Source organism: Anolis carolinensis, unplaced genomic scaffold (genome assembly GCF_035594765.1).
Source record: "Anolis carolinensis isolate JA03-04 unplaced genomic scaffold, rAnoCar3.1.pri scaffold_7, whole genome shotgun sequence".
NCBI lineage: Eukaryota > Metazoa > Chordata > Lepidosauria > Squamata > Dactyloidae > Anolis > Anolis carolinensis.
Window position 1 is genome coordinate 1358430 of NW_026943818.1, and position 16827 is coordinate 1375256.

General features: G+C 38.7%; 1 protein-coding gene across 1 annotated transcript in view; it reads right to left on the reverse strand.

Annotated features, from left to right (window-relative positions):
• psmb7 (proteasome 20S subunit beta 7) overlaps nt 1-16827 on the reverse strand; it is a 44513-nt gene that overhangs the window by 25939 nt on the left and 1747 nt on the right. The window contains exons 2-5 of the mRNA XM_062959499.1: nt 15303-15396; nt 13916-14013; nt 11735-11875; nt 11390-11505 (exon numbers count right to left, since the gene is read on the reverse strand). Coding sequence (XP_062815569.1) covers nt 11390-11505; nt 11735-11875; nt 13916-14013; nt 15303-15396 — 449 coding nt within the window. The remainder of the gene's footprint in view (nt 1-11389; nt 11506-11734; nt 11876-13915; nt 14014-15302; nt 15397-16827) is intronic.

A 16827-nucleotide genomic window follows, 5' to 3' on the forward strand; every position in this document is an offset into this window, starting at 1 on the left:
GCCTAGAAGATCAGGGGGCAGAGGACTCTTACAAGTCAAACAAGCAGTCAAAGAAGAACATGCCCTGGCAGAATATGTAAAGCCAAGTGAAGAACCTGCTTTGATTGAAGTCCAAAATCAAAAACTTCTCAAATCACAGCAGACAAAAAACCAGTACAAGAAAGCCGCACTACAAACTAGAGCTGACAGCTGGCACAACAAAACATTGCATGGAAAGTTCCTTGACAAGATTGAAGGAAAAGCTGACAAGGAGAAGAACTGGATCTGGCTCACGAATGGGACCCTGAAGAAGGAGACAGAAGGCCTGATCCTTGCAGCCCAGGAGCAAGACATCAGGACAAAGGCAATTCAGGCCAAGATCGAAAAATCAGCTCATGACCCAAAATGCAGACTGTGCAAGGAAACCGACGAAACCATGGATCATATCCTCAGCTGCTGTAAGAAAATCGCACAGACAGACTACAAACAGAGGCACAACCATGTGGCCCAAATGATTCATGGGAACTTATGCCTCAAGTACCACTTCCCAGCAGTAAAGAACTGGTGGGATCACAAACCTGGAAAAGTATTGGAAAATGAGCACGCCAAGATACTGTGGGACTTCCGAATCCAAACTGACAAAGTTCTGGAACACAACACACCAGACATCACAGTTGTGGAAAAGAAAAGGGTTTGGATCATTGATGTCTCCATCCCAGGTGACAGTTGCATTGACGAAAAACAACAGGAAAAACTCAGCCGCTATCAGTACGTCAAGATTGAACTGCAAAGACTCTGGCAGAAACCAGTGCAGGTGGTCCCGGTGGTGATGGGCACATTGGGTGCCGTGCCAAAAGATCTCAGCCGGCATTTGGAAACAATAGACATTGACAAAATTACAATCTGCCAACTGCAAAAGGCCACCCTGCTGGGATCTGCACGCATCATCCGAAAATACATCACACAGTCCTAGACACTTGGGAAGTGTTCGACTTGTGATTTTGTGAAACGAAATCCAGCATGTCTATCTTGTTTGCTGTGTCATACAACGTCGCTGTGTCAATAATAATAATAATAATAAAACATGATGGAGCACTGGAAAACTGAACTGTTTGTTGGAAATGAAAGCTATGGACTTGTCAACATCAGGAGAGGAATTTTCCAGGGAGACTCATTGTCCCCTCTGCTTTTCATTATTGCCATGATCCCTCTGTCAACAATCTTACAAAAAACAAATCTCGGCTATCAAACATCTAAGAATTCTCACAAAATTTCACATCTGATATACATGGATGACCTGAAGCTATATGGGAAAACGGAAACTGAAATCCAGTCTCTGACCAACACTGTCCGAATCTTTAGCACTGATATCAGCATGGAGTTTGGTTTGGACAAATGTTCGACAGTGGCATTGAAGAAGGGAAAAATCATTGAAAGTGAGGGCATAAATATGCCCAATGGCCAAACAATAAAGTGTCACCAGTCAGAGGCCTATAAATATCTGGGCATACTACAGCTGGACAACATCAAGCATGAACATGTGAAAACTGTGGTCAGCAAAGAATACACACAAAGGGTCAGAAAAATTCTCAAAAGCAAGCTCAATGGAGGCAACACCATCAAGGCCATAAACACCTGGGCCATGCCTGTCATAAGATATACTGCTGGCATTATAAATTGGACACAGGTGGAACTGGACAATTTGGACAGAAAAACAAGAAAACTCATGACCATTCATCATTCACTGCACCCTCACAGTGATGTTGACCGGCTATATCTGCCTAGAAGATCAGGGGGCAGAGGACTCTTACAAGTCAAACAAGCAGTCAAAGAAGAACATGCCCTGGCAGAATATGTAAAGCCAAGTGAAGAACCTGCTTTGATTGAAGTCCAAAATCAAAAACTTCTCAAATCACAGCAGACAAAAAACCAGTACAAGAAAGCCGCACTACAAACTAGAGCTGACAGCTGGCACAACAAAACATTGCATGGAAAGTTCCTTGACAAGATTGAAGGAAAAGCTGACAAGGAGAAGAACTGGATCTGGCTCACGAATGGGACCCTGAAGAAGGAGACAGAAGGCCTGATCCTTGCAGCCCAGGAGCAAGCCATCAGGACAAAGGCAATTCAGGCCAAGATCGAAAAATCAGCTCATGACCCAAAATGCAGACTGTGCAAGGAAACCGACGAAACCATGGATCATATCCTCAGCTGCTGTAAGAAAATCGCACAGACAGACTACAAACAGAGGCACAACCATGTGGCCCAAATGATTCATGGGAACTTATGCCTCAAGTACCACTTCCCAGCAGTAAAGAACTGGTGGGATCACAAACCTGGAAAAGTATTGGAAAATGAGCACGCCAAGAGACTGTGGGACTTCCGAATCCAAACTGACAAAGTTCTGGAACACAACACACCAGACATCACAGTTGTGGAAAAGAAAAGGGTTTGGATCATTGATGTTGCCATCCCAGGTGACAGTTGCATTGACGAAAAACAACAGGAAAAACTCAGCCGCTATCAGTACGTCAAGATTGAACTGCAAAGACTCTGGCAGAAACCAGTGCAGGTGTTGCCTATGCTTTGTTCTATGTTGTTTGGGCCTCTGCCCCATGTAAACCCCCCCGAGCGGGGAGATGGTGGTGGGGTATAAATAAAGTTTTATTTTATTATTATTTTCATCATGATGCTGGGTCACGCTGCTACTAATAAGTTACTCTGCTATATGTGTTGTCGAAGGCTTTCATGGCCGGAATCACAGGGTTGTTGTGTATTTTCCGAGATGTATGGCCATGTTCCAGAAGCATTCTCTCCTGACGTTTCGCCCACATCTATGGCAGGCACCCTAAACTCCACAGAGAAAAGGATTGTGGACTTTGGTGAGGCAATGTGCAGTGAGACAGCCTCCTTCCGCTGTAGCTGCCAGAGACCTGCCAAATGCTCAATTCCCTGGCCGCATGTGGCCGAGGAGCCCAAGAACTGCCACTTCATAGGTTTGCTAAGCATTTGGCATCTAGCTAGCTAGAACAACAAAGAGGGCATTCATGATGTTTCTATCGGAGGCACTGAACCAGAACAAGCTCCATCTGGACACGGCCCTTCCAACTCACCACTCCATTGCCCAGTTTGGCAACGGCCTGAACATGGTGCGCAGAGGGCCTCTGGGGACGGGCGCCAAGCGGCGCTCTTTGGGCGCCAAACATCTCCAGCCCTCGAGAGAACTCAAGGCTGATGCTGTTCCCAAACTGCTGGAGCATGGCATGCATGCTCTACTCGTCTGGGAACACACAACTACAGACTTAGTCTCATGCACGACAATATTTAAAAATATGGCATACAAAATTATCATGCACAAGGCACATGTGTCAAATCGAAGGCCCGCCACGTCATTGCATGTGGCTCTCCAGGTGCCGGACTAAAATAATAATAATAATAACTTTATTTTTATACCCCGCCCCATCTCCCCGAAGGGACTCGGGGTGGCTTACATGGGGCCTGGCCCGATAAAACAATCAAATATCAATAACAAAGCAAAAGCACAATTAACCCAATAAAAACATCAACATCAGTAAAAAAAAAAAAAACAATCATTAAAATCAGCATGAAGCATACAATGTTAAAAACTGGAGACTATCATAAATCCCGGGCAAAGTGCAGAATGTGCCGAAATGGGGAAAGGTAATTCACAGTTGAAATGCACAACAAAATGCAGTATAACAATGGCAACACATCAAGAATGGGGCTATTATGGAATGGGCAGATAGATCAATCCAACAACAATTAAACGCCAAAGGCCTTTTGGAAACTCCGGGCTTCCTCATCATTAGACATCATGACTAGGGCTGATGGGAGATGGGATACAGGAACATCTGGAAGTTTGTTCTGTTTCATCAATAGACCTCACAACCTCTGAGGATGCCTGCCACAGATGTGGGCGAATCATCAGGAGAGAATGCTTCTGAAAAATGGCCATTCTATGCACAATTTTTACCCTCTGAATGTTCAGTAATTATTACTGTTCAAGTTTTAAATCACTGTTTGATGTTGTTTTACGTGGTTATGTTTTCATTTTATTGACTCTCATTTTAATCTATGTTGTTCGGACTCAGGGAGATAGAGGCGGGACATATAAAGTTGTTATTATATGTAGTATGACACAGCAAATGAGATATATATACTGGATTTTGTATTACAAAATCACAAGTCAAACTCTTCCCAAGCATTTAGGACTGTGTGATGTATTATTATTATTATTATTATACAGCCTGGAAAACTCACAGCAACCCAGTGATTCTGGCCATGAAAGCCTTTGACAACATAGGTGAACTTTGTGCTTTGGCTCGAGTCCCGTCTCCAAAATGACTGATGTACATTTTTATTTATTTTATATATATATATATCATGTCTTTATGTTTGTTATTGTATTTTCCCAGGCTTTGGCCCCATGTAAGCCACCCCGAGTCCCCCTGGGGAGATGGAGGCGGGGTATAAAAATAAAATTATTATTATTATATTATTATCATTATCATTATTATTATACAGCCCGGAAAACTCACAGCAACCCAGTGATTCTGGCCATGAAAGCCTTTGACAACATAGGTGAACTTTGTGCTTTGACTCAAGTCCCGTCTCCAAAATGACTTATGATGTACGTAATTTATTATTATTATTATTATTATACAGCACAGAAAACTCACAGCAACCCAGTGATTCTGGCCATGAAAGCCTTTGACAACATAGGTGAACTTTGTGCTTTGACTCAAGTCCTGTCTCCAAAATGACTTATGATGTACATAATATATCATTATTATTATTATTATTATTATTATTATTATTATTATTATTATTATTATTCAGCTTGGAAAACTCACAGCAACCCAGTGATTCCAGCCATGAAAGCCTTTGACAACGTAGATGAATTTTTTGGTTTGACTCGAGTTACTTACGATGTACATATAAAAGTATTTCAAAATATTTCTGTTCCCAATAAGGACATGTTCTCATCCCAAGCGAAATAAATTACCAGAAATGTTCATCCGCACACCATAACACACACAAAACCTTCTATGAAACAGGCTTCCTTCCTGTTACTAAAGAGACACCCGCATCTTCTGCACCCGAGAATCTGTTTGCTGTTGCCACCTCAGCTTGCCACACCGGCGAACATGTGCCGCGTGGAGAGAGCAACATTTAGATCTCTCTCATCCATCAGTGTCATCCGTCCCTGACAGGGCACTTATTCACAAACGCTCATTGCTATTCAATTTGCTGCTCTTCCTCGGTAGAAATCCGGGGCTCTCCAAAGACCCATCGATCGGCATCATTTTTCACTCGGGTTCCTGGCTGAGAGGCCCGGTCTCTTGGTGGCACCGCCCGTGCTGCAGACAGACACTGCCAATGCGCAGAGAGCTGATTTATGAATATGAAACAATGCCGGTGCCCAGAGATCAGGCTCGGCCACCAGAGACCACCGGAACGCATCTCGCCGCTTCCCCAGCCCGACTTCCAAGCGCTTTAATTTTATGCACGCATTTCATTATATCGCCATGGCCAGAAGCTTTCCGAGACAAGCCGGCAATCAGACGGATCTTGCATCGTTTGCTGAAATCCACCATTTGTCCTTTGTCAGCATAAACACTTTAATTTGATGCTTTCACTCCTGAGTAAGCACTGAGTGGGTTTTAAACTCCTTCCGAGGAAGGACAGCGCTCCGTTTCTCTTTCTTTTGCATCGCTGCGAGTGATGACATTCAGGCCTCTTTCTGGATGCCAATTTTATTGCAATGATGAAAGAGAGGCAGTCAGGAGGGGGAAGGAAATTAGCATTCAGCTTGTAGATACGCTGGAAAATCATTAGCCAAACTGTAATAGGAGGAGAGCTTTGCATATGTCAGATGTAGCCGGAATATTTACACCTACCTCCTGCTCGTGAGGCACAAAAAGTCACCAAAAGCTATCTTTGGTACTTACAAGACGACATCCAGACCAGGCATGGGCAAACTTCGGCCCTCCGGGTGTTTTGGACTTCAACTCCCACCATTACTAACAGCCGGTATTATTATTATTATTAAACTTTATTTATATACCGCCCTGGCCTCATGTGAGCCACCTCAAGTTCCTTCGGGGAGATGGTGGTGGGATTTAAGAATAAAGTTATTATTATTATTATTATTATTATTATTATTATTATTATTATTATTATATTATTATTGTTATAATTATTAAACTTTATTTATATACCGCCCTGGCCCCATGTGAGCCAACCTGAGTCCCTTCGGGGAGATGGTGGCAGGATATAAGAATAAAGTTGTTGTTGTTGTTATTATTATTATTATTATTATTAAACTTTATTTATATACCGCCCTGGCCTCATGTGAGCCAACCCGAATCCCTTCGGAGAGATGGTGGTGGGAGAGAAGAATAAAGTTATTATTATTATTATTATTATTATTATTATTCTTTATTTATATACCACCCTGGCCCCTTGTGAGCCAACCCGAGTCCCTTTGGGGATATGGTGGCAGGATATAAAAATAAAGTTGTTATTATTATTATTAAACTTTATTTATATGCCATCCTGGCCCCATGTGAGCCAACCCGAGTCTCTTCGGGGAGATGGTGGAAGGATATAAGAATAAAATTATTATTATTATTATTATTATTATTATTATTATTATTATTATTATACTATATTTATATACCGCCCTGGCCTCATGTGAGCCACCTCGAGTCTCTTCGGGGAGATGGTGGCAGGATAGAAGAATAAAATTATTATTATTATTATTATTATTATTATTATTATTATTATTATTATTATTATACTTTATTTATATACCGCCCTGGCCCCATGTGAGCCAACCCGAGTCCCTTCGGGGAGATGGTGGCAGGATATAAGAATAAAGTTGTTGTTATTATTATTATTATTATTCTTATTATTATTAAACTTTATTTATATACTGCCCTGACCCCATGTGAGCCACCCCGAGTCTCTTCGGGGAGATGGTGGCAGAATATAAGAATAAAGTTATTATTATTATTAATATTAATATTATAAAACTTTATTTATATACCGCCACCCCGAGTCCCTTTGGGGAGATGGTAGTGGGATATAAGAATAAAGTTATTATTATTATTATTAAACTTTATTTATATACCACCCTATCTCCTCAAGGGACTCAGGGTGGTTTCCAATACCACAGCAAACATACAACGTTCAAACCATACAGCAATTAGAACATAATACCGCAAGAACATAAATACATAGGAGATATAATCAGTTAACAAGAAATTAAAACCTAATGACAACACCACCATCAATAAAACCAGATACAGTAACCAGGTACAATACCAAACAAAACAGAGTCAAATAAGAAAGACATGAGCCGTACCATTTTGGTTCACCAATTCCTAGCTACATACGCACACACTGCACAAGGTAATTTATGGTTCCGCGGTTTAATAATGTATAAGTTTCGGGGCACGTTTATAAATATTAATCCGATTTCATCTTTTATGTTAATTCATATATGAGCTTGGGTAGATTACATCATAAATCCTATAATAGCCATTTTTTTTTAAAACAAAAAGAGAGAGAGAAAAAGGGTTTTGTACAGAATAAATAATTTACTATTTTGCAGGGTACCCTGGCACCATCTACTGGACTAAAAGGAATTTTCTCTCCCTCTCAACACTGGTCTTTTTGACATTTTGGTATCAAACTGCTTGTGCGTTTACTGATCCCAGAGTTCTTGGTTGGAATAAAATAGCAAGAGATTCCCCCAGTGTAATTTGTACCAACTGATGCTCTAGGGCCAATATAATAATAATAATAATAATAATAATAATAATAATAATAATAATAATAATAAAACTTTATTTATACCCCGCCACCATCTCCCCAACGGGGACTCGGGGCGGCTTACATGGGGCCATGCCCAAAGCAAAACAATATAACAAAATATAAAAACAACATATCATAGAGCAATTAAACAATACAATAAATAATAATATACATTACAACACAAGTCAAAGAAACAGTAATAACAAGGGCGGGCCGCATGAATACAAAGATAAAAAACTCGGGGTGAGAGAGACAAAGGAATAAAAAATATACAATACAATATACAATAATATATAATAATATAAAATACTGTATATACATATAATATTAATAATAATATTATAATGTAATATAATACTAATACAATACAATAATATTAATTACATATATATTACATGTAATATTGCTAATAATATTACAGTATAGTGGTATAGTAATATATATATATAGCATTCTAATGCTATATGCTAATATATAGCATTCAATATAGTAATATATAATGCTAATAATGGGCTATGTTAATAATGTAATATATTGTATGTACATATAATTTGTAAGACACTCTGAGTCCCTTTCGGGGTAAGAAGGGCGGGATATAAACGTAGTAAATAAATGAATAAATAAATAAATGTAATCCAACAGAGCAACAGGAAACATCAATGAGGATTTCCTGATTATAACTGAAATATTAGTAAGGTGAGGTGTAGTATTTATCTGCTTGAACAATAATGCATTCCAAATGTTGTAAGGATTCAGCCACAATACATTGGTTTTTTTAAATATATATATATTCAAATATATGTATTATATATACAGTAGAGTCTCACTCATCCAACATAAACGGGCCGGCAGAATGTTGGATAAGCGAATATGTTGGATAATAAGGAGGCATTAAGGAAAAGCCTATTAAACATCAAATTAGGTTATGATTTTACAAATTAAGCACCAAAACATCAGGTTATACAACAAATTTGGCAGAAAAAGTAGTTCAATACGCAGTAATGCTATGTAGTAATTACTGTATTTACAAATTTAGCACCAAAGTATCACGATGTATTGAAAACATTGACTACAAAAATGCGTTGGATAATCCAGAACATTGGATAAGCGAGTGTTGGATAAGTGAGACTCTACTGTAAGACTGTCCAACCCTGATCAAATTATTCTCATCTTGGTTCAATGTAAATGTGCTTATGTATCGTTTTAATAATAATAGAGTAAAATAATACATATAATAATAATAATAATAATAAATAATAATACAGGAAAATAATACATGTAATAATAAATACAGGAAAATAATAAATGCAATAATAATAATAAGATCAGAGTGAAATAATAAATCTATATATATAAAATGATAAAGTTGTTTGCGCAGTGACTATAACAACAAAACTAAACATCCCAGAAATACGAAATTTGGCAACACAATGCAAAAGGCTTGCCTCCAGGTTACAACAACACAACCACACCACAAAACCACAATCCAGACCCACAAAACTCACAACAACGCATCATGCGATAACAACACAACTAAACGCTCCAGAAATACAAAACTTGGCAACACAATGCAAAAGCCTTGCCTCCCAGTTGTAACAACACAACCACACCACAAAACCACACAGGACCCACAAAACTCACAACAGCGCATCATGACTATAACAACACAACTAAACGCCCCAGAAATACAAAATTTGACAACACAACGCAAAAGCCTTGCCTCCCAGTTGTACGAACACAACCACAACACAAAACCACAATCCGGACCCACAAAACTCACAACAACGCATCATGACTATAACAACACAACTAAACGCCCCAGAAATACAAAACTTGGCAAAACAATGCAAAAGCCTTGCCTCCCAGTTGTAACAACACAACCACACCGGACCCACAAAACTCACAACAGTGCATCATGACTATAACAACACAACTAAACGCCCCAGAAATACAAAACTTGGCACCTAACTAAATGCCCCAGAAATACAAAACTTGGCAACACAACACAAAAGCCTTGCCTCTCAGTTGTAACAACACAACCACACCACAAAACCACAATCCGGACCCACAAAACTCACAACAACGCATTGTGACTATAACAAATACAAAATTTGACAACACAACTCATCCACCTCCCCAATCCCTACATTCACACTTGGCCTCCAAAAAAACAATTACAATAATAACAATGACAACAACAACAACAATAAGAATCAACACCATCACAGGCAAGAAACAGCCAGGCACTGAGGCTGAGAGGCCAGTCAGTGCTACACTGGGCCTCCAAAAAACAATACAGTAGCATCTAACTTATCCAACCTTCATGACCACAACAACAACAATAATAAACACCTACACAGGCAAAACAAAAAAAAGACTATTGTACCACAATAAAAATATAAACCGCACTCAGCAGAATCAGACATTACAACTAACAACAAACCAAAGACAACAGGGATCTCAAGCAATTATCAATCAACACAAAAACTGAAGAAGGTAACAGACTTCAAATACTACTACTAATGTGAGTATAAAGAAGGGTGGAGGTCACAGCATAAATACAACCTAATGTAGACTGACCAACACCACCAGACTAAGCCACAGCAACGCGTGGCCGGGCACAGCTAGTGTAGTAATAATAATAATAATAATAATAATAATAATAATACAGTAGAGTCTCACTTATCCAACATTCGCTTATCCAACGTTCTGGATTATCCAACGTATTTTTGTAGTCAATGTTTTCAATACATCTTGATATCTTGGTGCCAAATTTGTAAATACAGTAATTATTATGGAGCATTACTGCACATTGAACTACTTTTTCTGTCAAATTTATTGAATACATGATGTTTTGGTGCTTAATTTGTAAAATCATAACCTAATTTGAGGTTTAATAGGCTTTTCCTTAATCCCTCATTATCCAACATATTTGCTCATCCAACATTCTGCTGGCCAGTTTACGTTGGATAAGCAAGACTCTACTGTATATATATATGTTTATGTTGTTTCAAATTGTTATTGTGTGGTTGTTAGGTGCCTTGAGTCCTTATGGGGAGAAAGGCAGCCTATAAATAATAATAATAATAATAATAATAATAATAATAATAATAATAATAATAATAATAATAATAATAACATTCCCTTTGGGGTGAGAAGGGTGGGATATAAATATGGCAAATAAATAAATATGGCAAAATACGGAAATGAGTTTGACAGCCCTGCTCTAGAGTCTGGCAACATTTTGGATATATTTTTTGTCTGTTTGTTTGCTGTTTTTGTTACTTTGGGACTTGTTTTCACAAAGTATCTATCACTCAGCTTTGAAGCCACACGCCGAGAGGCAACTCTCTTGCAAATGTGCTGAAGCTGAATATTTCCCATAGAACCACAGCCTAAGAGTCAAGAAGGATGACTGTGGAAGAAAAGACTGCCGTTTCTCTTTCGCTTTCTGCAATACTAACGAACTGCGCACGAGATGAGGAAAGGAGGTTAAATGCGGTGGGTCTCCACAAGGTGGCAATGCATTTGATATGCTCCAAATTACAAAAAGGATGGGGAAACTTACCCATGGTGACATAAGGCAATTTGTCAGTAGATCCGTGGGGATAGATGCTGTAGAGGTGGGCCCCCGTGACGTCCACCCCACCTAGAACCAAGGCAGCTCCGATGTAACCTTGATACCTGGGGGGAAAGTGTCATGAGCAGGAGGAAGGCTTCTCAAAGGCAGGCAGAGCCTTCTTTTTAATTAGTTCTTCCCTCTGAGCCTCCCGCTCCAGCCACAAGAGACTCTGCTCATACAGTCATTTATAAAAGTGTATTTTATATTCAGTTGCTGTCTATACTGTGGGGAGGGATGGGGAGGGAGGAGCAGCTGCTGTCCTGCCCATCCGTCCCAAGGGCAGGTGGTTACCTGAAGAGCATCTGCTTGAGCATACGGTTGGCCGTGACCACCCTCGGAAGCCGTCCGGTTGAGAGCGAGTGCAGCTCCATGTTGGAAGAGATCAACTGAGTGGTCATCTCCGTGTCGGCAGCGGTTCCGGCACCACAACAACTGCAAACAAGCACATTGCAAGTCGTTTAGTGAGGAAACGGCTTAAGTGTTTACTCACTAAACTGCATATTATCTACCCATGGAATTCATTATTATGGGTATTGTATTGTTTTGTTTTTATCATGTTGGGAACCACCCTGATTCCCCTGAGGAGATAGGGCAGTATATAAATAAAGTTTTATTATTATTATTATTATTATTATTATTATTATTATTATTGTATGACACAGCAAACAAGATAGATATGCTGGGTTTCGTATCACAAAATCACAAATCGAACACTTCCCAAGCGTCTAGGATTGTGTGATGTATTTTCAGATGATGTGCGCAGATCCCAGTTGAGTGGCCTTTTGCAGTTGGCAGATCGTAATTTTGTCAATGTCTATTGTTTCCAAATGCCGGCTGAGATCTTTTGGCACGGCACCCAGTGTGCCCATCACCACCGGGACCATTATTATTATTATTATTATTATTTATTATGTCCGACTTTAAAACATCCCACAACATCCCCAATCCCAGAGCTACAAGTGAGGAGATAGGGTGGTATATAAATAAAGTTTTATTATTATTATCATTATTTATTATGTCTGACTTTAAAACATGCCACAACATCCCCAATCCCAGAGCTACAAGTGAGGAGATAGGGTGGTATATAAATAAAGTTTATTATTATTATTATTATTATTATTATTATCATGGGGCCTCCTGTGGCGCAGTTTGTTAAAGCGCTGACTGCTGAACTTGTGGACCAAAAGGTCACAGGTTCGAATCCGAGGAGTGGAATGAGCGGCCACTGTTAGCCCCAGCTTCTGCCAACCTTGCCGTTCGAAAACATGCAAATGTGAGTAGATCAATAGGTACCGCTTCGGCGGGAAGGTAACGGCACCATGCATTCATGCCAGTGGCCACAAGACCTTGGAGGTGTCTACAGACAACGCCGGCTCTTCGGCTTAGAAATTGAGATGAGCACCAACCCACAGAGTCGGACACGACTGGACTTAACGTCAGGGGAAACCTTTACCTTTACATTATTATTATCATTTATGTCTAACTTTAAAACATCCCACAACATCCCCAATCCCAGAGCCACAAGTGCCTTTAAGTTACAATTCCAATCATCTCCCATCCAGATAATAATAATAATAATAATAATAATAATAATAATAATAATAGACACTGACAAAATTACGATCTGCCAACTGCAAAGGGCCACCCGACCGGGATCTGCACACATCATCCGAAAATACATCACACAGTCCTAGACACTTGGGAAGTGTTCGACTTGTGATTTTGTGAAACGAAATCCAGCATATCTATCTTGTTTGCTGTGTCATACAATAAAATAATAATAATCTTTATTTCTAGATCACCCTCCCTCCACAGAGGGACTTAGGGCGGTTTACACACACAAAAAAGGCAAATTCAATGCCTCAAATAAGTACAAACACATCAAAAATAATACAGGATAATGCACAATAACAACAGTAAACTTGCAGCAAAAGAATTATGCATCAAAATGAAAATAAAACAAAAACAATTCAATAAGATATAAAAATTAATTGACCACTATGAGCACTGACAACAAAATACAGTAGAGTCTCGCTTATCCAAGCTTCTGGATAATCCAAGCCATTTTTGTAGTCAATGTTTTCAATACATCATGATATTTTGGTGCTAAATTCATAAATACAGTAATTACAACATAACATTACTACGTATTGAACTACTTTTTCTGTCAAATTTGTTGTATAACATGTTTTGGTGCTTAATTTGTAAAATCATAACCAATTTGATTTTAAATACGTTTTTCCTTAATCCCTCCTTATTATTCAAGATATTCGCTTATCCAAGCTTCTGATGGCCCGTTTAGCTTGGATAAGTGAGACTCTATTGTATATAGTTGGCCGTCTGTCTCCACGGATTCAATAGCCCTTTGAAGGCTGATCTGATCCCTGGTCTATAGCTTCCTCCATCTCATAATTTCAGAACATTAATGAATAAGAACACACCTAATGAAATGTTGACCACACTCTGACTTACTAGATGTTTGGAGAGATGTAATGTATCTTCGAACAGTTCTTGTCAGCAACCACCATCCCTTCAGTTGCCCTTGTATCTGCTCCGAGCACAATCCCATCCTGGAGAAAGAAGAACGTTTTTAAGCTGCAAGAAATACTAGATATCCACTTACAGACTTCCAAGGGACTTGTTCAGGGGTCCTCAAACTTTTTAAGCCGAGGGCCGGTCCACAATCCTTCAGACTGTTGAGGGGCCGGATTATCATTTGAAAAAAAATACAAACAAATTCCAATTCACACTGCATATGTCTTATTTGTAGTGCGAGCCCCCAGATGGCGTAGTGGACTAAGTGACTTGAAGGTTGGGTTGCTGACCTGAAAGCTGCCAGGTTCGAATCCCACCTGGGGAGAGTGTGGATGAGCTCCCTCTATCAGCTCCAGCTCCATGCGGGGACATGAGAGAAGCCTCCCACAAGGATGGTAAAAACATCATAACATCCAGGCGTCCCCTGGGCAACGTCCTTGCAGACGGCCAATTCTCTCACTCCAGAAGCAACTCCAGTTGCTCCTGACACGAAAAAATAAAATAAAATTCTAGTGCAAAAACAACAACAAGAACAATGAAAGAACAATACAATATTTAAAAATAAAAACAATTTTAACCAACATACATTTATCAGGATTTCAATGGGAAGTGTGGTCCTGCTTCTGGCCAATGAGATAGTCAAGTTAATAGTTGTTGTTGTTGTTGTTGTGTGCCTTCAAGTCATTTCAGACTTTGGGTGAGCCTAAGTCTAAAATTTATTTATTATTTATTTACTGCATTTATTTACTATAATAATAATAATAATAAAACTTTATTTATACCCCGCCACCATCTCCCCAACGGGGACTCGGGGCGGCTAACATGGGGCCATGCCCAGAGCAATATAATATAATAAAATATAAAATATAAAAATATACTACATTTGTATCACACCCTTCTCACCCCAAAGGGGACTCAGAGTGGTTTACAAATTATATGTACATAAAATATATTATATTATTAGCATAGCACAATATTAGCATTATATGTTACTATATTGAACTATACCACTATACTGTAATATTATTAGTAATATTATATGTAATATAGAATATATAATTAATATTATTATATGGTATTATTAGGTTATATTGCATTACATTATAATATTATTATCAACATTATATGTATATACAATATATTATATTATAAAACTGAGGGCGGGGGCCAGGTAAATGACCTTGGAGGGCCGCATCCGGCCCCCGGGCCTTAGTTTGGGGACCCCTGGACTTGTTTATGAGTAGAGATAGGACTTTTCTCAGAACTGAGTGTGCGACAGCAATGCTACTTTGACAAACATGCGGAAGAGAGGTTGAGGGCTCACCTTGAAGACGACTCCAGCAATGGTGGTCCCCGTCTTGCGAGCCAAGGGGAGCTTGAGACCCTTCTTGGCTCCTTCAGCTTCCAGCTGGGCATTCCTGGAAAAAAAGGGTGAATTTAATATTAAAATAAAAACTTTAAACTTTAAACATGTTCTGGAAAATGCGCGACAAGGGTTGTTATAACAGAGCTGACTATTTATTTATTTTATTTATTTACGACATTTATATTCCGCCCTTCTCATCCCAAAGGGGACTCAGAGTGGCTTACAAATTATATGTACATACAATATATTATATTATTAGCATAGCACAATATTAGCATTAAATTACTGTATCTCCCCGCGGAGACTCGGAGCGGCTCACATGGGGCAAAGCCCGGTCAACATAGTTCACAGTAGTAACAACATAAATACATTTGCACAATATACACATGTTAAAACACAATAAGATAATAACACAAGGGTTAATACAACAATAATAATATCAAATCAACCACCAATACAATTCAAGCAACTTCATAGGTGAGGGAACTTATATATATATAAGACTGCACCTTACCCAGTCTACTTTTACAACCTCTCCATTTTAATCCATGTTTTTATTGGTTCTTGTCATATGTATTTATTGGCTAATGATTAAATTTTTATAATTGTGCATGTCTTTTGTCTATTGTTGTGTTTTATATTGCTATTGTTTTTATTCGGGCTTGGCCCCATGTCCCCTTTGGGGAGATAGAGGCAGGGTATAAAAATAAAGTTATTATTATTATTATTATTATTATTATTATTATTATTATCGTCAGATTAAAATATCCAAATAAGAGGGACCTTATAAAATTCAGAATAGAATTACAGTAGAGTCTCACTTATCCAACACTCGCTTATCCAACGTTCTGGATTATCCAACGCATTTTTGTAGTCAATGTGTTTAATATATCGTGATATTTTGGTTCTAAATTCATAAATACAGTAATTACTACATAGCATTACTGCGTATTGAACTACTTTTTCTGCCAAATTTGTTGTCTAACATGATGTTTTGGTGCTTAATTTGTAAAATCATAACCTAATTTGATGTTTAATAGGCTTCTCCTTAATGCGTCCTTATTATCCAACGTATTCGCTTATCCAACATTCTGCCAACCCGTTTACGTTGGATAAGCGAGACTCTACTGTATTATATTATTAGCATAGCACAATACTAGCACTAAATTACTGTATTGTAGTATATCATATTGCTGTGATATTATTAATAAACAACAACCTCTCCATTTTAATCCATGTTTTTATTAGTTCTTGTCATTAAACATGGCTAATGTTTAATTTTTTATAATTGTGCATGTCTCTTGTCTATTGTTGTGTTTTATATTGCTATTGTTTTTATTCGGGCTTGGCCCCATGTAAGCCGCCCTGAGTCCCTTTTGGGGAGATAGAGGTGGGGTATAAAAATAAAGTTGTTATTATTATTATTATTATTAATTATATATTGCTATTGTTTTTATTCGGGCTTGGCCCCATGTAAGCCGCC